This window comes from Pezoporus occidentalis, unplaced genomic scaffold (assembly GCF_034315485.1).
Source record: "Pezoporus occidentalis ecotype Australia unplaced genomic scaffold, CSIRO_AGI_Poc_V1 ctg82, whole genome shotgun sequence".
In the NCBI taxonomy this organism is placed as follows: Eukaryota; Metazoa; Chordata; class Aves; order Psittaciformes; family Psittacidae; genus Pezoporus; species Pezoporus occidentalis.
Genome location: NW_026916181.1, coordinates 2,910,140 through 2,933,590, shown reverse-complemented (window position 1 = coordinate 2,933,590; position 23,451 = coordinate 2,910,140). Strand labels below are relative to the sequence as shown.

Genomic DNA, 23,451 nt, shown 5'->3' with positions numbered 1-23,451 from the left:
TATGGGCAGGTGGAAATTTCTGGAACTTTTCCACTGGGTAACTGTTGGGGATGGTTGGGGACAGAAGAGATTTTAGCTCTTCTGAATGGCGGTCAATTTGTTTTAGATTTCTCCTAGGGCAACACTAGTATCTGCACACAAGTCCACACCACCCTGAGTAAGGAGACTTAAAACACAGGAAACAACCAACTGTTTACGTTGCATTTGCAAACAATGAAGTCCTGTATGGGGATTTAATTGTCTTGTTTGCTAAACAACACAGTGAGTGTTTTGTTACCACTAATCCCAATGCAAATAATACATAGAAATACATTTCACAGTTTGTTTATGGAATGTGATGCCATTACTTTATTTAAATAAAGTTACAAAGCGGAAAGCAGAATAGATGTACTGTGCTGGGCTTCCAGAGAAAGCTAAATGAGGAACATAACCCCAAGGGCACATAACAGCAAACCCAGCCTTCAGCAAACTGCTGCATGAATCAACTCTCAAATATTGTCCTTCTAGACACTACTGTTAATACTTCTTGTATTTCTGATTGCTGCGACAGAGAGTTAAAAAACACAGACAGGAAAAAACCTACTTGCTTTTATTTACCTCTATTGTTACCCTCCACAAAAATATTCTTACATTCATTTGATATTTTCCAAAGCAATTCCCAGAAAGACAAGCCATTTAATGATGGATGCTTTAGCTCAGATGTTAATGATCATTAAGGAAAAGGGTTAAATAATGGTAACAAGATAAGATAGCCACAGAGAAGATGCACTAGCATGAGACAGTGATCACTGAAATAGCTATGCTGCTAGTGATGTGACAAGGAATTAGATCAAGGCTTTCTGGAATTTTTCATGACTGAGTGTCCTAAGGAAAAATTCTGGCCTTCTAGCTGGCTGCATCAATCTATTAGCAGAGACCCTGTTCAACACCAAGCAGCTACTTCCAAACTCACATCACAGTTCTGAAGCCTTGTAAAACCTTTCACAGAGATATTTTGAATGGAAAGAAATTGGGGCAAATACCAACCTATCAGCAGGACAGTGAAACAGAAGTTGAATTTCAGTGTATTTAATGGAAAGTGAAGCAAATGAGCAAAATGTCCCACAGTGTATCAATTGATTTACACAGAGATGGGCTCAAAACAGAATCATCCTTTGTGGGAGAAACATCTTGGTATTACAGTGCACCACTAAGTCACCTAATAATAGAATCACAGAATTGTTTCGGTTGAAAGAGACCTTAAAGACCATCCAGTTCCAATCCCCCTGCCATGTGCAAGGACACCTTCCACAAGACCAGGCGGCCTTTGTCCTGTTACTTCATGTCCTTGCAAAAAGTCCCTCTCCAGCTTTCTTATCAGCCCCTTTAGGCACTGGAAACTGCTCTATGGTTTTCCTGGAGCCTTCTCTTCTCCAGGCTGAACAAGTCCAACTCTCTCAGCCTGTCTCCATAGCAGAGGTGCTCCATCCCTCGGAGCATTTCCATGGCATCTAGACTTGCTCCAAGAGGAAAGCTCCTGTACCCAAGGCAAGAAAAAAAAAGGTTTAAACCATGACCATCACTATGCCACTTCATAAAACAACAGTGCACCAACATTTTTAATCCTTTTGGCTCCCGTCCTTGTCCCAAAGAGGATAAATGGGGAAAGAACAGGTACAGAAGAGGGTGAAAATGATGCCAAAGGTATGGCACAGGCTCCAGGCTTTCAGCCTACAAAACAAGGACTGATACAAAATCTCTAGCCACATGGAGAAGATAATGAGTGTTCACTGGTACTGGCAGTTAAGATCTGGGGGCATGGGATGGTGGTTTCAAATCAAACACAAAGGCTGCTACCGGCCCCCTGGAGTTCACGCTATGCCTACAGGATATCAGACTAGCTTAAACTCCATCCAGTGCAATCCGCAGGGCAAAATGTACCACTCTGGCTGAGACCTTTTCTGTAAAATCACTGTTATGAGACACAAAGCCTTCAGATTCACTCTCTGCAAAGAATCTAAAGAGCAACATCTGCCAATACATTCGCCTCTCCCCCAGAGGGAAATTTGTCTTTAACAGGCTACTTGAAAGCCTTCAGGCTGCATGAATAAATGAAATAAGCAAACACAAAGTGGCTATTATTAGAAGCGAGATGCAGTGACCAGCTAATGGGTCATTCCCCTTTCATTTTATGATCCAAACTGAGCTTTATCTAGCTTTGTTGCCTATTCAAATTGTTGTACAACTAATTGATGTAATTAGCATCTTGTCCCTCTTTTTACACTGGCAATTATAAGCCACCATCAAGCCTACAATAAGAAACAAGAGATAGAACTAGGATTTTTCATCTAAAATGCAAAGGAAAGAAAAAAAAAAAAAAAAAAGTCAAAAAAAAGCACAGGTCTTTCCGAAAAAGCTCAAGGGGGAAAAAGATACTAAACTCTTTTTTTCACACCCTTTGCATGTTATCTTTAAAGAGTGAAATGTTTAGTGATTTTTTAACAAGAGGTAGAGACTGGATACAACTTCTAGGATTTTAACCCTCAAGCCCTTTCTCTAAAAATAGCAGCTTTCCTGGCTGCGTCAGTAAGTTGAACAGCCTGGAATCAGGGAGCTGTCTCCAGGGCCTCCCAAATACGAGGATTTATTTTCTCTCTTCAGCAGGTGGTTTAAAAGACACTAAATCTGTCCATCTGTTGGAGCTTAAAAATCCAGCCAGACTGGGGATAAAAGAACAGCAAGAAAGATACTACGTTTCTTATTGTTACCTTTCTTCATGAGATTTGTTTAGGTTTTCACCCTAAAGCAAGTTTATGCCTGTGGTTTCTCTTGAGTTGAAAAGAGCATTGCACTTAATATTAAATGAAATGCTCCATCTCATGCAGCAGAGGGGAGGGATTTCCACATTCGCATCAAAAAATAAGGTCAATCCGGTCTTGAGCTGTCCCTCCAAAATGAGAAGCCCAGAAATGTCATGTCACTGACCTGCATTTTGGAACTTTTCTCTCTTTTTCCGAGGGGAAGGACAGAGAAAGGACACACATATTCACCGAACTGGGTTGGAATTTGCAAACTTTTGTCTACCTAAGCCCCTTGTAACCGAGCAGCTATTTCACAGGAAGCCAAATACCCCAAGCAACCATTTCATCTCCTTTCCCAGCACAACTCAACACACTTGTAGAGCTCATGGCAATACTGGGCCTTCTGTGCCTCTACCCACCACTCCCCCTAACAAGACCATTTCCCCCTACCCATCTCAGCATCTCTCAGGGATGAACCCAGTAAGGAGTCTCCAGGCTCTGCAAAGAGATGAGATGGTTTTGCACTGCAAGCTGTGGATCTGCAAGGTTCTCACTGTGCAGCTGGAAGAATCCCATAGTGACTGCATCAGCTTGGAGGGAAAAAGGAAAAAAATGAGCTTTGCTGATTTCCTCAGCCTTGGTTTCTCCTCAACCCATTCCAATGCTTTAAGAAGTTGAAAAGACAAGGAAAAAGAGGGAGGGAAGGATTAAAAAAACAGGGAAGCAGAAAAGGGAGGGAAAGGGTGAAGACATATAAAAAGTGGGAGAAGGGAAAATGGGGGGGAAGGGAAATAAAAAAGAAAAAAGGTGATGGAAGAGAAAAAGGAAAAAGAAGGGTGGAAACAGGGAAACAAAAAAAAAAAAGGAAGAGAGAGAAAAGGGGAAGATAGTGAAAAGGAAACATGGGAGATAGGGAGAAAGGAGAAGAAAGGGAAAAAAAAAAGAGGAAAAAAAAAGGATAAAAGAAGGGAAAGAAGAAAAAATGGGAAGAGGGAAGAAAATCGAAAAAAGAAAAAGTCAAACGAAGGGGAAAATTAATAAAGGGGAAAAGGAGAAGGGGTGAAGGGAAGCGAGAGGGAGGAAAAAAGACAGAAGAGGACTGGAGGGGGGCAGAGACGGCCGGTAAGCGCCGTCTGCCCGCGGGCCCGGCGGCACCTGGGGCGAGAGGGGGGTGGTAGGCGGTGCGGCCCCGCCCCGCGCAGAGAGGCGGTGGAGCGGTGCGGAGGGGCGCGGGGGTTTGTAATGTTACCTCCCTCTTTTCCTCCCTCCTTCCTTTTCCTCCTTCTCCTCCCTCGCTGGATGCGCGCAGCCCGGTGCCGGGAGCGCAGCGCAGCGTTGGCTGCAGCGCTGGGAGCTACCGGAGCGCGGTACCTCCCGGCCCGGCGTGGCCAGCATGGAGCCCCCTGTCCTGGGCGTCGTGGTGCCGCTGCTCCTCTGGCTCCTCTCCCCGGTGAGTGCGTGCTCCGGACCGGGGCGGGCTGGCCCTTCTGAGACCGCGCTCCCCCGGCTTTCGGGGTGACAGGCTCAGCTGCGGGCAAACTTTGGGCAACTTCGGAAGCGCTGTCGGTGCAAGGCAGATGTATCTCTGTTGGGTTTCCCTCTCTTCGATAACCTCGAAATCAGCAATCGCCTAACGTTCTTTTCGTTCACGGCATGTCTCCTTTTCGGGAGTAAGAAAATTTCTAGCGCTAGAGGAATTCTCTTTGGGGGTTAGTGTTTTATTTAGGACTCGCTCTTGGTTTCGTTGTCATTCAGGTTTGTAGTCTGGCTTTCGGTTTGCTTTAGCTTTTGTTTGGAAGCTCTATCGTTTAGTGCACAGCTTCCCCCCACCTCAAACCAGGGGATAACGGGATGAGGTTTCCCGGAGACAATGCAGCTGCAGGGCGGAGAGGGCTCTCGGATGGGACCTTCTTCTTTTTGAAGAACGTTTAGATGCCCATGAGAAGTTCAGCTAAGTGCTGCTCTCTGACACTAAAACCTCATGTGAATGCACTGCTTGAGGAAAGAGCAGTAGCTGGGAGCAAAGGATGTGATTTCTGACTGCTGTGTCTCTTCTGCTTGTAATTTCCGTGCTTGCAGGTCCCTGGCTGGGGCAGTGGTGCTTCCTCCCCCGCCGCAGATGGCTCCTAGCACGGCACAGAATTAGTAAACGGGATTGTTTCTCCTAGCAGTGGGTCTGTGCGCACAAGCACGCACGTGTGCAAGCAAAAGCTAATGCTCTCCGCAAACAGCGCAGACACGGGGTTCTGCCTTATTTCACCGGGGCTTTGCTCTTACAGCTTGTTTCCTTGCAGCGTGTGATTTCTGATACCACAGTACTGGGCTTGGGGGGAGGGACACAACACAACGTATTAGGTGTTGGCTGTAGCTGAGCTTTCCTCTCTCACTTCTAGTCTTGTCCCACACTTGTTTTCTTCTTTGGAAGGTGAGGGTGCCATACCAGAATCCTGTTGGGCTGGTATAGGGTTGCAAGTCTCTTCTGTTTGCTCTCCTTGACTGGTGACAGTGCGTTGCTCAAAGCTGCCCTGTTCTCCAGTGAGCAGAGTTGGACGAACCAAAAGGAGTCTCTAAGAGCGAAAGGTAACCCGGGTTTGTCACTGCATCACTTGTCCCTCCTTTATTCTCCCCTTGTTCTTTAAGAAATGAGACAAATGGGCGTATTCAGTTTTTTAGTCTGTCACCATGAGCCATCCATCTGCATCGCCACAGACTTTCTTTGAAGAAGAACACACTGGGAAAACAGGTTAAAGTATTAGGAAAAAAAAAAAAGAAAAAAGAAAGATCAGGCGCTTATTTCCTGGGATCTACAGACTTTGCTTTAGGGAAGATCCAAAATAGCTTGTCTGGGGCTGGAGCTGGGGAAATGAGAAGGGGGCAGCAATCCAATCAGCTGCTGGAGCTGCTCCAATTCTTGCTTTCAGTGAAGCCCATGGCAAAAATCCCATTTCTTTAAATGCTGTTGGCATGAAGAGGTCCTCTGGGGCCTGATCCTTCAGAGGGTTAAGTCACGTAGTCTGTTGAAGTTCAGTGTGTAGGATCGGGCCCTTAAGCTGGTGCTCTTGGGTTGACTGTTCCTATCGGTAAACTCAACCCCTTTTAAGGCTCTGAGACAGTGGCAAGGCACAGCATAGGTGCAATTCTGTATTGGTTTCTTTGCAACTTTTTTTATTATCCTGTTGTTCAATACTTTATCTCACTTCCTTGCCCTTGGTTTAGTAGAACTGTTGGTTGTTTTCTCATTCTTCTGTTGTGTTAATGTTCCTGGGACCTGGTTCATACTAGTGGGTTAAAGAGATTCACATGCTTCTTATCAGCGCTGATCTGCAAGGTGACTAATACTGAAGTGCCTCAATGCACTGTTGCTTGTTTCTCAGTTTAAACCTGGGATTCAGTGCTCATTTTTTAAGCAGAAGTTAACTCTACAATTGTAACATCCTGGTTCTGGGAACTACAATGGCTCAGCAAAGGTGTTGTTTTTTTTTTTTTCCCCCTCCTAAGTTATTGTGATAATTTTTATTGGTATGTCCTTGGAAAAACTCTGAATGAGTAGGATTGGCTGATCAAGGAGTTCAGTGCTATAAAACTGCTGCAGCCATGTGGCTTCTAATTGCTGTTATAAACTTTCACCCTGGCCTCTCATGATGTACAAATGTGGAAAAAGGGAAATTGGGCAGATCTCATTTGCTGCAGTTCATCAGGCCATGCTTGCCAGAGACCTGCCTCCTGCAGAAGTCAGCTTGTGACATTTGGAAGGCAAGTGTGGAAGCAGGTGATGATGGGGGCATGGTGTGAATCTAGAATAATCCCTATTGTGTTCTAGTGGGTCGGTTTAACTTTTTAGGGCTGTAACTAAAATAATCTGGCCCAGAGAGCTACAAGTTGAATTATTTTTTTATTTTTTTTTTCAGTGTGTCTGGTAAATGAGGCCCTGGCACAGGTTGCCCAGAGAAGCTGTGGCTGCCCCATCCCTGGCAGTGTTCAAGGCCAGGTTGGCGGTCTAGTGGAAGGTGTCTCTACCCATGGCAGGACATTGAAATTAGAGGATCTTTAAAGTCACTTCCAACCCAAATTATTCCATGATTCCATGTGGATAATTCAAAACAGTTGATGGATTCTACATGTCTTCAGACCACAAGCTAGTTGAATTAGTCAAATCTGTCCAGCTGGTGTAATTTATGCTTTTCACAGTTTTTATTCTGTTCCTGCCATGAAGTAGCCACATGAAGAGGTGGAAAGGAGTCTCAGTGTAAATGCTGGAAATTGGATCATTGTAAAAACCAGCCACTTCAGCTGTAACTGTATCTCTTTCATGCTCTTGACTGAGAATCTGCAAAGTGACATAAATATATTTAAAACAAAGCAATCAATATTTTTGGCTAAAAGGCTAGCTACTCACTATAATCCTCCAGCCTAATTCCTGTATCCATCACAAAGATCCTTTAGCAATGTGTTTAACAAAGGCCTTGCCACAGAACCTCAGCATATTACTAGGTGCATGATTTATTAAGTTTATACATGTGTAAATGCATGACTGACTTTATTTAGGAGAACCAGTTGCGCAACACTGGGTAGCTCTGAAAGTCTCATTGCTTCTCTATAGCACTGAAAGTTGTCAGAGTGCATGTTTCCACTGGTACGTATATTTTAGCTCTTATTTAGAGCATAACAAGGCCAAAGAGCAAAATAAAGCAAGCAAAACTACAATATCAAAGGAGGAAAAATGCTATGCAAAATATTCAAGGCTATTTCCAACGTTGTGTTACTGCTACTCCAGCCCACCAGCATGCCAGCAGGGGGTTTCACACTGTAATTATCACACCCTCTCAGCAGCTGAGACGTTTTTCTCAGTCATGAAAACTCTGGAGAACCAGAGGGAAGGGAATTGTGGTGTGTTGTAAAAGGAGAGGAGTCCACCGAGGTGTTTTTTTTTAAAAAGAGAGATGGCTGCAAAATGCTCCACCTCAACAGGCAGATGGGACCATGGACAGAGAAAGCTGCCTGGCCTGTGGATTTGGGTGTGTACGTGAATTTCCCCCTTTTTACAGCACGTTAAAAATACTCTGGTTCAAACTCCTTCCTGTTGTAAGATCAGAAACGGTGTGACAACCAACCAGAGGGGCTGCACTAGGTGAAAATGAGGAGTGTGCTGGGTTTTGTTCTAAGTGTGTCCACTTGTGAGGCTACTGTAACATTTTGCTCTTGTTGTCATTGTTTCACAGTTGTGTGACTGTGCTGAGTGGTTTTTGTCTTTTCCCACTTGAATATCCGAGGAGGGGTCCTGGTACTGGGTAGATGCACAGAGCTGCTTTGCACATTTTATACATAGGCAGTTGGGGCATGATTAAGTGACGGGACCAAGGTCACGAAAGAGGTGTTTCAGCTCTCCCAAGGTGCTTGCTGCAAGGCGGCCTGCCTTGGAAATGGCAAACACACAGAGTTTCTATCAGTTTTTGGAGGGGTGGGGAAAGGGAAATAAAAAAATAAGATAGCTTTTTCCCTTTACCAGATGGTCTCCAGCAGAAGCAATTGGGAAGACTAGTACCTTGTCAAAATCAGTCTTCTACTTGCCACATCATATGCTGACTTAGTCTGGTAGGACTGGAAAATTACCTGGTATTTGGGCTAGCTTGTAAATGCAGATCCTTGTTGGAGATGGAAAAGTGAAGGAACAGGAGCAAGAAGGATATCTCCCTGTTCAGCATCATGTCCTATTTATTGGCAGCCTGAGGAAGGGCACCAGACACTGTCTAGATCAATGAGACCCAAGGCAAGATGATTTGGTGTTTTGTTCTTTTTTTTTAAGTTGGAACTGAGCACGCTTGGAAGAGATTTGTCAGACTCTGCATGGCATCTGTGGCTGAAGTTCAGGAAAGGAGTCAAATTATCTGTACAGAATGAAAACTGTTACTCAAGTTTTGATGAGGAGCAGGACTTAGCTTGGTTTTATGAACACAATAGGTCACGTCCTGCCCTCAGACCAAATCAGCATAAGCATGGCAGTGTCATTTCACTGTTGCAAATGGGATTGCTGCTGCATCACGCTGGCTCAGTGGAAACGGATATGTGGTTTTCCAATGCCTGTGAAAGATTATGTGATTAAATATATCCCGATTCTCTGGTCTCGTCAACTTTGTCTCTTCCGTATTGGAAAGAAGAGGAAAGTCCTGTGTAGGAACAAAAATCTAGGAAATCAAGCCAAGAAAAATACTCAATCAGTGGGCCAAAACCACAATAAAAATGGGTCAGAGATGGCTGGAGACCCTAGAGCAGGAGGGGCTGGAGTTCTGGCCCAGCAGGTGGGATGGAGAGCATGGAAGGACAGATAGGCAGGCAGGTCAGAATCTCCTGCTCCCTCCATGAGACTTGCTGAGTTCGCTTGTGCTGTGGCAGTGATTTATCTTCCTGCCTTGTGCAGCCAAGCAGAGTTTCCCTCGGTGAGTGCTGAGCTCTTGCTCTTTCACTGCTCCCTCCCTTCCACCCTCCCAGATGTTTTCCAGAAGTCATGAGCTCTCACAGCTTCGTTTGTGTGGGAGCTGAGCCAAGAGGAGAGATGTCTTTGCCTCTGAAAACACCAACCCAGAGGACTGCAGTGGAATTAAAATAAGACCTTTTGTTTCAAGGTAAGAGACAGGCAGGGGATTGATGCCAGCCATCAGACTGGCCTCTGTCCAGAGCTAACAAAGCTAATGCCATGGCAGAGAGGTCCTGTGCGTGGCTGGGGAAGGCTGTTCACCAGCTGAGTGGTCATCTTGTCACCGTTCCCTTTTGGAGCAACCTGCAGAATGCTTGGCTTCATGCCTGACCCAAAGGGATTTCTCTGGGATGATTCATCTCTCTAGGCACGAGCTTCACCTTTCACATCACAATGACCCATAATGCCGGGGAGTTCATTCATTAGTACTCAGAAAGTCCTTGGGAAAGGTTTGAAGAAGATGATGGGCTCCCCAAAGGCACTTTTTGCTCGAATGCTCCTTGCATCGTTATACAGCCCTTGTATTTGTTGAATGGAGCAATACCAGTCTTCTTCAGCACTGGGTTTTTTTTAGAAAATGGAATGGCTTCTGAAGTTGTAAATAAAAGTGCAAAGTTTCCTTCTGATAAAGATGTTTTTAATAAAGTACCTAATTTTTCTGTCCTGGAACTTCAGCTTTATTAGAAGCATCTACTGGCTATTAGCTTTGCTACAAATTACATTTAAACTGCTTAGCCTCATGCATAAACCCTAATTAGGGAAGACCTATAATAGCAAGAGCACTTATGTTTAATAATTGCCAATCTGCACAACTATAAATAGCCTGTGTGAGCACGGCTTGACCCCCTGGAGGCGAGCAGGTAAGATTAAGAGGCAGGAGCAGGTGTGATTGTTTCTTTGTTGTTATGGTCCTTGCCTCCGATATTCTTTTCCCCACTCATCTGTCAGTCATGCAGATGCAAGGCAGATGCGGTGCCCTGAGGTCAGTGCAGCCTTGGTGTGAAGTTAGTGTAGGTGACATCAGAACTCAGTTCTGTAATTTTTAGATGGTTGGTTTATAAAGCGAATTTAGGGACGTTTTCATGCACAGGAGTGCGTGTTGTGGGTTGCTTGAGGCTGGGAAACACATTAGTGCTGCTTTACTGGCGGTTTATTGTGCCAGATTTTATCTACAGCACTAACTTTTATATGTATAGCCTTTCCGGGACTTAAAGACTACTTTAGTTTCCGAGCTGTACCTGAATTTTGGAGACCCTGATATACTTTAACAAAGTCACTTTTCCAGTCAACTGAAAACAATGGATGCTAATAGCCTTAAATTTCTCCATTAGACACATTAGGTAGATTTCTCACCCTCAGGGGAGTCACTAACTATCCATTTCACTTTTTACACTGTTGGGAGATTTACACTTCTGTCATTTGCATTTAAATTCAAGTGTTAGAACTGAATGGGGGTTATTTTCTAATTCAGAGCCAAATCGGAATTATTTTCTGATGCATTTCACTACTGGGCTGGACAACAGACTTGGTGATGCTGTTTTGATAAACTCTTCTGGATGTCTTGGCGTCACTGATTTGCATTGATTTGAGGGCGCGAAGAGACCAAAGGAACTGAATAGAGAGACCAAAACTCTCTGCTGAGACATTATCACCATGATCTCCTTGCTTTTGCAGCAGGCTCAGGGATGTTCCTACTCCTGATAGTTAGGATGCTTAATAGGAGTTCCACGTTCTTTTCATCTTTATCCCTGTGAAACTGCATCTCCTCAAGAGAGAAGAGGAAAAAAAAATTCTATTTGAATGCAATTCTTCTCTGGAGGGGAAAATATCAATGCTTCATGTCTCCTTTGCAAAGCTGAAATCTATTGGGTGTCTTTTAAAATTATGCTTCTTTGAGGCTCCAGCCTTGATTCTGTGTTTAACAGATGTTCCAATTATACCTGGTAATATGTAACATCACAACCAGTATCTGAGCAGGGAACATCTCCAGGGTCCTTATAAATGTCATTGTCTATCACAGCTAATCAGTCTGTGAGCTTCCCCGCAGGTGACCTCGGAGAGGGATTCCCTTTGCAGATTAGGACACCTACAGTTCAGCATTGCTGTGTAGGTGTGTATGTGTGACCCAGATGGTCTGAACTGTTGTGGTCAGCGATATCATCGGATTCAGTTTGGCTGCTTGCTCTCAGGCACTTCAGGCCGTTTGAGATGTAGGAAGATACCCCATTATCCCACATGGTCCCTTTCTTGAGAGTATAAAACCCCTGCAGACGCTGTGTTATCTGGCAGTCTCATGTGGATGCTGTGAACACAGAATATAAAGATATCTCAGATGGCACTGTGTGCCTCTGTTGTGCACCTTTTCGAACTCTCATTGACTACAACAGCAGCTCAGTCCTCCGGTAGACGCCCACACGTAAGAGATCCTAAGCTGCAAGCCGAAAGCCTCACCAGGTACCTTTTGTGTTGTGTAAGAATGCAGAAAAGAAAACCTGCTCATGCTGAGCTTTTCCCTGCAGCCTGCTTTATTCATTACTGAAAACCAGCTTCTATTTCAACTTTCCAGAGTGGCCAGGCTGCCGCAGTTCAAACTTTAAGGAAAACATCCTTTTGCAAGGCAAAAAGGAAACAGTCATACATACTGAGTATGTTGTCCACCCCTCAGAAATAAAAATCCTTAGCAGCGCTGTACATTGACAACAGAATGAAAAGCTGTTTCAGTGCTGACACAGCATTTTTAGGTACTCAGCTGGGAAACAGCCAGAATCGAAATCCTGCTGGAGATTATACCTCTTCCACTTTTATACTGCGGTAGCCAAATTTAATTCTTATTTTAAGTGAATGTAGTGCTTATGGTTTTTGGTTGGTTTGGTTGTTTTTGTTTTTTTTTGTTGTTGTTGTTTTGTTTGTTTTTGTTTTTAATAGTTTCTTTCCTGTTACAGACCCCTGTCTATCAGAAGAGAGGTGAACCCCTTTAAGAAGTTCATCCCATATCCCATTCTTGGCTGTGTGGGACACATGCAGTTGGTTTTTAAAATTTATTTATTTATTTATTTAGTCACTTTTCACAGTCCTTAGGAGATTCCAGAGCAGAGATTAAACCCGGCTGCCCTGGCAGGCGTGCTTTCTTGCAGAGGAAGGGAGTGAATGAAATCCTCCCCAGGACCATTCAGCCCTTGCTCAAAGGAAAATTGCTCAGCCATGGAGCTGCAGCAGCTCCGGCTGATGTGGTTGCCTGCATCCTGCTGTTAAAGCTGCTTCATCGTCGTTGCCATTAGGGATCGGGCTTAGTCCTGAACTGTGCTCAGTATTTCTTGACTGCTTTTTCCCTTGCAGTCCGGGGCTAGTAATGTGGGACGATTCAACAAGGAATGCAAAGGGATGTGGCTGATTTCTTTGCCTTGATGAGGCCTGTCATGTGCTGGGAGCTACATGGAGGGGTGATGGAGCCCTTCCACCAGCCTCTGCTGGCTGGGGATCCCTCTGGGACTCCTTTCCGGGTGAGGTCACAGGTTTTTCTTATTGCCCTGGGGTCATTTCAAAGCAAGGTGAAAGTGCAAAAAGAGCTAATGCTGAAACAAGCTTCTTGTTTCCTGCAATGTCTGCATCCATCTATTTGGTTATTTTTAATTTTCATCCGGGTTCTTAAGCATAATTGGGCTTTCCCAGCTTTTTTTCACAATATAGCCAGGTAGTCTTTTTGCTTGACATGTTCAAAGGTAGAGAAGAATGCTGCTGCTGAGATGGTTCACAGCTTCATGGGGCACTGAAAGGAAGCCAAACGTTATGTGAAGAATTACTTGATGTGCCCAAGTGTGGCAGTTGTGCTGGGCTGCTTGCAGTTTTGGGGGGATGACATTAAACACAGCTGCAGAGACGTGTGGGTCTCAGCTATGCCATGCACTTAACTCCAGTGCTGCAATGGTTCCTTTCAAAGAATTTTCCAACCCCTTCTGTTTTGCTCGACTCACTGACTCTTGTACAGTGTCCTTTTTGCAGTTCTTCTGTGCAAAGCATTTTCTGCCTGCTGGAGCTGGTGCTTTGTGACTGGGACAATTCTTGTTTTTTCGTCCTCTTCACACAGTTTCTTTTGCAGCACCAATTCTGGCAAATTTAAACTTTGCTCCTCCATGCCCTGCTCTCTCTTCCTTCCCCTGGGAACTCAGTGCGTGTTTCAGCAAACAGCATGTCAAAGACTTATCTTCAGGCTGTTTGTCTACAGTGCAGATGAGGCAAGGTTTGTCAGGAGAAACAACAGCTTATGTTGGAACAACTGAGATATTTATTTTTATATTTTTATATATAAATATAAAATAAAAATATGTGCTTTTAAGGCATAACAATACTTCCTGAGGTCTGAAAGAGAAATCGAGCTGAGTAGCAGTTTGTTTGGGTTTAGCCTGAAGATGTTTATCAGTGGGACAACATGGAAAAAAAGTGTGCTGGTTGGAGACGGTTTTATTGCAAAACCATTGCTACCATCCTTCTGTGTTACAGACTGACAATGTATCTTAGAAAGCCAAGCTCACAAATTAACATTCATGGTTCTGCTGGGCATTAAAAATCTCAGACTCAGTGGAGACACTGATTTTTATGACATACCACAGTTTTTTTCATGTCTGGCCACCTGCTAGTTTCTTGCTGTCACAGTGGTGATTACTCTTGCCCACCCCTGCAGCTCAGCTCTACAAGGTTTGATGGTCCTACGAGCTCCTCCCTTGCTAAGTGATTTGTCACCTCTGCAGGTGCTAATTACTCTTCCCCCCTCCCTATAATTAACAAACCTGACTAAAGTCAGACCAATTAGTTCAAACCTACACATAGCCTGCAGTTTCCTGTGTGTTTTAGAGTTAGAGCTTCAGAAGCTTTTTTTTTCTATCTCCAGCTATTTTAGTCTGTCTAATAAAATAATTATGTGCCGTATATCAGTAGTCAATCATGGCTGTAATAACTCTTAATAAAACTGTGGTGTGAGATGTTACTTCTAGAGATCCATTCATCTTGGTCCCTAGCTCTTGTGGAGACACTAAGTTGGATGTTTGTCAGTGGCTGAAGTTGAGCTGGAAGTGTGTGATCTGCACTATAATGAAATTTACATAGTGATACAAAGAGATTCCTAATGTTGACGTGTATCTGTTTCCTTTCACCTTGATTGTTTTTTCATTTGGATCTTCAAGTTTGGGAATATAAGGCAGCAAAACCCTTTCTCTCTCCTTGAGGTCTCTGCCAGCATAGGGCTCCTATTGCATTTATATGGTTTTAGCTTTCACTTCTTGAAGTTCATTTTTTTGCTGTGTTCCTTTGACTAGGAAACTCTGGTTAAACTATGTCAGACAAGCCCTGATGGTTTTGTAGATGGAAAAGAAATTAAAAGTTGGAGCCTGCTACCTTGGGTCTACTTGACCTGAGCCTCAGAAATGTCTTAAGAGACCCATAAGCATCTGGAAATGTTTTTAAACCTAGCTATGAAGCTGCAGCTTTGGCTGTCTGTTCAATTTAATGTTTTTTTTTTTTTTAATTATTATGTATTGTTGTTACAGGGAGATAAACCAGCCATGATTTATTGAAGGGACCTCTTCCAGAAACACTAAATTCAGTTGTGGAAGAATAGCTAAGTAAAGGGTTGAGTAAAGGTTGCAGTTTTTGAAAAGAAAGACACTTAATGTCGTTCACAGCACTGTATTTACTCTTTGGAAGAAGAGGTGCAGAAGGGGAAAGAGTCCAAGTGGCTGTTGCATGCTGTGACTGGGGCCTCAGGAACTGGCCAGGATCCAGTACCAGTGATCCCAGCATGGTATTGGCCTGGAGGTATGATGAGGGCTGGGATGAGGGAAAAGCGGAGGTTGTAGGACTGTGTGGAAGGGCAGCCAGGAGCAATGGGCCAGAGAAACATGAGTGCAGCAGTCATGAACTCTGGCTGCAGAGCGGTTAGGAACCACAGCCTTTACATAGATCTATTATGGAACAATCCCACATTTGAGCTGATTCTCTTGTGCAAGTTGATCACTGGGTCTGCTGATCCCACTTGAATCATTGCTATCCTAGCAGTATCCCAGAGCTGTAGCACTCCTAGGGACAGCCTATGCTGGGAATGCTGACCAGCCTAGGTGCAGTTGTTTCTTCTCTACTGCCTTAATTCCAGCATGTTTTTTCTCTGCATATTGCTCTAACAGCGTTATTTCTCCTCCTGTTCCTCTCTGCTGTCGATCAGACAAGATTTGTTATTGCACAACAGAAGTCATCATCATAATAAAACAGCAGCTGTGTCTTTGATACAGTCTTGCTTTCTTCACTACTATAGGACTGTTGAAAAGTCAAGCCTCTTTTTCTAGAAGGGGTATTAAAGTGCTTGGCAGGTTGATGCCCTTCTACTTTGTAATTATTTCTTCTCTGCCAGTTCACCACTCAAGCTTCCTGGGCTGTCAGCTCTGGAAGCAAGTATTAAATATATATTGCTGCCCTGGGAGGAGGGCCCAACCAGGCAGAATACAATGCGCCTAAAAATAGATGGTTATTTGTCTTGCAGATTAGCCTGGGAAGAAGTACAGGCAAGAAACAGTGTCCAATGGGGTAACCATGAAAAGAAGGAGATCAACCAGTAAATTCAACTACAGCTGTAGAGGGGCAATAGTTCAGGCACCGGAGGAAGCTGAGAAGCTCTGACTTCTGTTCCAGACTGTAAATGAGCTTTCTGGTAGGGGTGGTTGTGCAGCTGAATGCCTAAAACCCAGTCTGGAAATGAGAAAAATATGCTTCCTTTACTTGCTTTTTGCTTATTTCTTTTCACTTTTGTCTGCCAGCATCATAAAGACTTTGCAGTTAGGGTTTGGTTAGATTAGCCTTGGAAATAGATGTTGTGAGGATGATGTGGTTACCTCTGTGCAGTTGTATTAACGTTGAAGAATGGAATCATCTTCTAGAGTAAAGGGCTAGCTCAGGTGCAAGAGTGTATGCTCAATGCGATTGAATTTGGTTGGGTGTAGGAAGGTTTGTAGCAGTGAGGGGAGTGAGATGTTAGAAGAGCCTGCCAAGAGCAGCACTGGGAGCCAGAATGCCAACATCTTGTGTGATGGAGGTTGGCCCGTTTCTGAAAGGGATGTGTTGACTGTCACAGAGGCTGCTTCAGGAGGAGCCTTCTTATATGATGTGTATTTTATTCAGCTGCTATGCAGGGAGAGCAGTTGATGTGATACTGTTCACAATGCAGTGCTCACCCTCCTGCTTAAGGCAAAACTGTCTTTAGTAGGAGCAAGGCATTATTGCAGTGTGGATCTACCTATCATTACAGGAATAGGAGGTTGGCCAGGCTTGACAAACACATCCATGTTTGACTGAGACTGGTACAAGTAGGAGATGGAAGCAGATCATTTTGGGAAGCTACAGGTTTGTTGAGAGATGGGCAGGATCTCTCTAGGGTTTCACATAGTCCCCCCAGTTACAGCTTTGCTAGTTCTTTGGTGAGAAGGTCCCACCAACGATAGGAGTCTTCCCCTCAGTCTGTTCATGTTTTGAAGTTCGTGTGAGTGCATTTGGGCATGCTGCAGGACATGTTTCTGTTGCAGAAAACTCAAAGCCAACTGGATGACTTTGCTCTGTGTGTGATAGCGGGCACTGCTCTCTCCCACTGTTGCCCCTTCTTCCAAGAGATCCATCCACAGTGGACTCATGCCTTCCTTTGCCAGCCAGCAGTGTCATTCGTAATTCAGTCTGTCATGGAGATAGATCATAGCCATGAAAGGCAGTAAGTTTTTTGTTAGGGAGCAGAGGCAGGGAAAGGTTTTCGTCAGGTTGATCCTGGCCGTACGCTCAGTGTTCAGCCGGGGGCTGGTTTGCCAGTCACAGCAGGGTGTTTCACGGAGCAGATTTGGTCTGTTCCCTGTAAATGTTTGTTTCAGATGGGAGGCAGAAGAGGATTAATATTTTTGATTGCTCTCCTGTGAGCAATAGGGAGTCTCTCCCAGATCCTTCACCCTGTGCTAAAATAGCAACAGCAGTGGTGCATCCCTCCAGAAAAGATGTGGTCAGCCATCTCTAACTGCACATGCACAGGGGCATGTGTTGCTTGCAAGGGGTAGGCAGTTGAGTGAGAAATTTAAAATTGATGTTGTACACCAACAGTGAGGTCTGTGTTGGGGGAACCATTGCACTTATGCATGCACAGCTCACCCAGTTAGTGGCTGCAGCTGGCCACTGAGTGGGTGGTACATGGTTACTGTGAAATGAGATTTAATTAGTCTGAAGGCCAAGATACAAAGAACCTTGATTGCTCTGTTCACATCAGACCTTGCTGACCATTTGTCTTCCAAATGCGTTTTCCTTAACAAAAAAATGGTAACCTTTCACTTGATGAATATTTTCAGGAAGGTGTTTTTTTTGTTTGCAAAATTGCGCAGTGTGAGATATTTATCCTTGGAGATTTTAATTTGTGATCAATGGGAGAGGAAAAATAAAGTAGCTTTCCTTCTTTTTTTCTTCTCATCAAGAAACTGGATAAGTTCACAAGTTCTGTGTTATTTTTCTTGACGGAAGACTGAATAAAGAAAAAAACCTTGCTTTTTATGGTTTATTTTTAAACTTTCTTTTTCAGGTGCGAAAATGTTCAGAATGTGCCATACCTGTAAACATTGGCACAGCCGTTTCTGGGAAGGAGGGAAACTCTAGTTTACCTGTTTGCAGGTTGGAAGACTGACATGCTTTTAAGGATGGGTTAATGACCTGTGTTTTATATCATAGATCAGATAGTGGAAGAGTTTTGTTTGAAAGCTTTTTGATCACAGCTATCAGTTTGAGGCATATTCTGTTTTACATTCTGGGGATCTCTAACTCTCTTCAACAGCAGCAGATTTAATTGGAGAAGAAAATTTCCAGGCTTGGGAATATAATGTAGGACGAAGTCTACAGTTTAAAGGTATTTAAGAATCTAAGAAAGCTCTGACTAAGGAAATCTTGGTGTCTCCTATAGGTTATATCAGTGGATTACCCCCAACTTATGTTTTTCTAAATTTAAACAGTGTGACTGAAAGCAGCACTTCTCGGTGTCAGAAGGGAGAGGGCAGGAGGAGCCGCAAGGGTAAAATTGCATTTTCTTCATTACCTGGGAGATACTTGGAAATCAACGTGTCTGTTCTTGGGTTTGTCTGGGAGATGGTTATTTCAGCCTCTGTAATCCAGGACCTTGTGGTTGCAATGTTCTTACTGGAGCTAAAAATAGAGAAACTTTCCCAATTCAAGTAGCATTTAAGAGATCTCCTTTCTGTCTATAAGGAAAATGCTGCTGAGTTCCCCTGACAGTGCTGTTCTGATGGAAAGTCCCGTCAGATTATTGCAAACAGCATGGGTTCAAGACCATCAGTTCTAGCGTCTGCCTCAACATCCCTTTCCCTAGCAGGAGCTGGCAGTGAAAACAGAAAGGTAAAAGCATGCAGGCACTCAGTCACATATTCATTTGGCCCTAGGAATTTAACTAATAGTTGTGCTTGGGAAAATCCTACCCTGAGGTTACCATCCTCAGACAGAATAAATCAGCTTAGTTTTGCTGACGTTAACATTTCTGTTCTGTGTTGTCTGAGGATCCAACTGTGAGATTAATGCTTGAGAAAACTGTTATGGAAGCAACCTTCAAGGCTGAAACCCAAATGCAGGGCAGGCAAGAGCAGTCTTCCCCCATGGTCAGAGGCTGTGGCACATGACATGTTCCTTAGTGAACACTTCAATGTGGGTGGCACAACTCATGTGGACCCACTCTTGCCCATGTCATTACCCATGAATTTTGTTGTCACCATATGAAGTGGCCTTCAACAAAATAAGAGGACTCTAGCAAGAAGGCTGAATTATTGGGCTTGGGGAAAAACTGATCCTTAACGACTGGAGTGGGATGGTGGGATGTATCTGCCAGGAAAGAGTCAGGTGTGTAGTTTCAGCCTTTGGCCTGAGGGCACTTTGAAGACAGTGGGAAACTTTTCACTTGTCTGTGAAGATAAATAATGACACAAGCCAAGGGGCTGAAGTGTAATATATAGATATTCTTTGTTTCCATAGGGAATTTCCAGTAGTTGGTAAATTAAAATGGGAGTGAACTGCAGCAGGTTCAGCCAGAGAGAGCAGGCCTTTGTACATACCTTTTTATAAGGACTCTATATGTCCTATATGACTTTTTCTGGCCCATAAATGGGGTGAGGAGAGCTGATAGGAGCACTCTCCAAAGGGTTACACATTGTTTATCAGAGTGAGTTTGCTGCACAGCTTGGCTGGAGAATGGGGAACAGGAGGGCCAGAGGCTTCCACGTTTCTTTTTTAATCAGTTAAATGTTCTTATTTTGATAAGCAAAGTATGATTTTAATTAAAAAGCCATTCCAGCTGGGTTTAATTTTTGTGCCATTGAAGAGACAAATGACTATGGCTAGAAAAAAGAGAAAAAAAAAATAAATAAAATTTACAGTCTTCTCCTTCCAAAGAGTTTTAATCCACAGAGGCTTGGATCCCAGGTCACGAGTGGTTTCTGGGGTCCTCAGAAGAAATGCTGGGATTTTTTTCTCACGTCTTCTCAGCAGAAGGACCAGTAAGCTATCCCTGCATTGGCTCTACATATTAAGGAGTTAATTGTGCCATCTCAGGGGGCTGCTGCACTCAGGAGGCCAACCTTGACCTTTGTTGCCTCTTAAACAACGGCTTTTCAGAGAAGAACTGCACCTTTCAATGTACACTTACGCTGAGTAATGCACTTCTATTTTCTGTCCCTTTCATATGCTGCATTTAGTTTTGCAGAGCAAAGCCTGGAGCTGGGCTAAATCTAGGGAACATTTAGCTATGTTGATTGAAAACGAGTGTACAACTAGGAGAAAATAAAGATGTTATTCTGTTCACTTATACTGTTTGGTCTTATTTGGTCATGCTGTTTAGCTGTGGCATGAGATACTGCTGTCAAATAACTCCAGTAACAGCTGTCTGATAGCAACTTGTGTCACTGAATTGTGAATGACATACCTTTCCCAAAGGATGATGTACAAAAAGATCAACTGAGACCTGAACTGCAGCATGGTGATAATTATAAACTCCATCCAGGACTCTCCAATGTCTTGCAGATTTATTTTTTGAAGGTTTGTTTTTTGTTCCATTTATTCAGCCATAGGAGTATTTCCAGTCCATATTATAGTCTGGAGTGTCGCTGTAACTAAGTGGAGCAGGATTGTTGATTTTCATTTATCCTAAAGCACCTTGCAAAGCTCAGTTCTGGATAAGTAGCTGGACAAGCATGCTGGGATTGTGCATCAGTGGATGGCTTCTTGCCCAGGTTGGCAAAGCTGTGGAGGAAGAGCACTCCCTCCTTGCCTGTGGTCTTGTGAGCATGTAAAGCACATCAAGTGACAAGTGACAGTAAACACAGCTATAATTACTGGAATAATAGTCCTTATATTAAAACATATGCCTCATAATAAGGTACTAAGATTTGATTTTAGGCTTTGTTGCTTCTTCTCTCTCCTCACTCTGTGCCACTGCGGTGTCTGCTGTGTGATTCCCTTGATCCCATGCCTGGAATTTAGGAATTAAAGAGAGACAAAGCTGTATTTCCACACTTGGAGAAGCCACTTTCTCTCAGAATTACTCCTAGTTTGATAACCTATGAGGGGAGCACAAGGCACAGCTGTATCCTGGTGCCAGTTTTGCTGCAATTTAAAAGCATTTCAGCTTTGTGCTATGTCAGAGTGCCATAAATTCTCATATACAAATAATGGCTCTCAACAATGTGTGCAGGACTGGGAATAGGATACTCTGGGCAGGAATCAATCCTTTGGGGCAGAAAACTCACTGAAGGGAAGTTAGTGGCAAGAATCAGATGATGGTGAACACAATTTTTTATTGAGGTGGGCAGGTACGGGCTGCTAAACAGAATATCCTCATTTTTCACTTGTCTAGCTGGTAGGCTGTGGATCTGGGAAATGCTTCTTAAGGACTCCTGTCCTCAGACATGATGCCTCTTGTCAATAGGCTTCAATGCCTTGTCTTGAAGATCTTCCCTAGCTGAAGCAAACCCTGCCATGGCAGTATGAGCTTGTGTCACTGCGGTGCATTTTCAGCTCTGACCCTCAAGGAAAAGGTTAAACTCTTCACAGGAAGAGTAAAGAAATTGGATTGTGAACACTCAGATGTGTTCTGAGTCCATGTTCCCAGATTAACACCCAGATGAGTCTGATAAGCCATGTACAGCGCAACCCTACTTTATATGGATGTGCACCTAAGATAGGAAGTGGTTTGAAATGCTGTCTCACAGCACATCTGCAGTCATAGGAGTTGCACAATCTGTTAGATTTCGTTAGGTGAAGTACATCCAAATTTGTAATTGGCAAATGCAGCCAGAGTTCACTGTGTCCCTGGCTCAGTACTGCAAGCCTGGGTTTGTAGGGTTGAGCAAACCCAGAAGTGATGGCATGGATGCTTTTGCATTGAAGACCAGAAGATAGCAAAGAAAAGAAAAAAGGGTGTCTTTTCCCTGCAGCAGTGGGACAGTTCCTTTGTTCAAGATGGATTTCTGTGTTCAGCTATGGGGCCCCTGTTTTGAGCTCTGGGACCCCAAATGTAAGAAGGATGTGGATCTCTTGCAGTGAGTCCAGAGGAGGCCTTGAAGATGATCATAGGGCTGGAGCATCACTCCTATGGAGATAGGCTGAGAGGGCTGGGTTTGTTCACCCTAGAGAAGAGAAGGCTCTAGGGAGATCTTAGAGCAGCTTCCAGTGCCTAAAGGGGCCAACAAGAAAGCTTGAGATGGACTTCTGACAAGGATAGGTCAAGGGCGAATGGCTTTAAACTGGCAAAGGGGAGATTTAGAATCGATATTAGCAAGAGGCACCAGTGATGAGGCAGTGGCACAGGTTGCCCTGAGAAGCTGTGGCTGCCCCATCCCTGTCGGTGTTCAAGGCCGGGTTGGATGGGGATTGGAGCAACCTGCTCTAGTGGAAGGTGTCCCTGCCCATGGCAGGTGGGTTAGAACTAAATGATCTTTAGGATCCCTTCCAACCCAAACCAATCTATGGTTCTATTATTCTTTCTCCCATGTAAGGGAACAGAGAAGGTGTTATGCAAAAGACAGCTAGACTTCCAACATCCTTCATCTCTTAGTAAGAACTGGATGTAGACCCTCCTTTTGTCCTGTAAAAATGTCCCCAAGTGGAACTGGTTTGCAGATTAAGTAATTTTACTATGGTCACTGGAGCTTTAGTGGGTATTTACGCCTCGACTGGGCATTTTCTAACAAAACAGCTTTAATCAGACGGGGGTGCCCCTACAATGGAGTTTTTAAGGACTCATGCACAGCATTTCATCCTCTTGAAGTTCAGAACATTACTGAAGTTTCATTATTTGTATGTATTGTTTTTTTCCAAACATAGAGCAACAATAGCAAGCGGGCTTCCATGATGAGATGCCAGCAGCTAGTTGAGAAAATTCCAAATGGAATGTAACTTTTCAGTGCCTTGGCCAAGATCTGACATGAGAAACCCAGGAAGTCTGTGCAGTTGTAGCTATATTAAGATTAGAGTAGTCCCTAATGGGAAGGGTGGATTATTTTATTTGGCTAGTTACGGAAAGCAGCTGATTTTCACCAGTTACCTCCAGTAAGTTGAGTCCAACAACCTGTTTCTGATAAAACATAACTTGAACTTTGTTAAACTCTTCAGGAACTGAGATGGAAACTCAGCACATCTATTTCCCATTGCTCTAGCTATTAATCTACATACCCAGGAGAGAATTACAAATTTGCATAGGTTTTCACTTTGCACCTCATCATGCCTTACTCTTGCTAGTTTGAATTGCCGTATAACAGAGTACCTCTGAAGACATTCAGCTCCTGATTGAGTTGCCTAAACATAGGTGTCCAGTGTCTACTGAGATAACGTTATAATGGAGGCATACAGGTCTTGCTCTAGAAGGATGCAGAGCTCCTCTAATTGCTTTTATGCTTCATTCCACACCTTGCCTTGGTCATTATGGTGCTTTGAAAAATGCCTGATGCTAGTGTCACAGCACAGCTCTTCCCAATACCACATAGAAAAGGAGTATTATATTCTTGTTCTTCCATGCTGTTCGGTTTATACAGCAAACAGTTGCGTTAGCCTTTTCTCAGCAGCACGTGCTGGGCGTTCACACTAAGTTATTTACTTTATTTAATACCCAAATTCTCCACCACATTACTTCGTTTCCAGAAT

General features: G+C 43.8%; 1 protein-coding gene across 1 annotated transcript in view; it reads left to right on the top strand.

Annotated features, from left to right (window-relative positions):
• The first annotated feature begins 3,980 nt into the window (after nt 1-3,980).
• VIPR1 (vasoactive intestinal peptide receptor 1) overlaps nt 3,981-23,451 on the top strand; it is a 103,492-nt gene continuing 84,021 nt past the window's right edge. Inside the window, exon 1 of the mRNA XM_062603930.1 lies at nt 3,981-4,230. Coding sequence (XP_062459914.1) covers nt 4,174-4,230 — 57 coding nt within the window. The 5' untranslated portion in view covers nt 3,981-4,173. The remainder of the gene's footprint in view (nt 4,231-23,451) is intronic.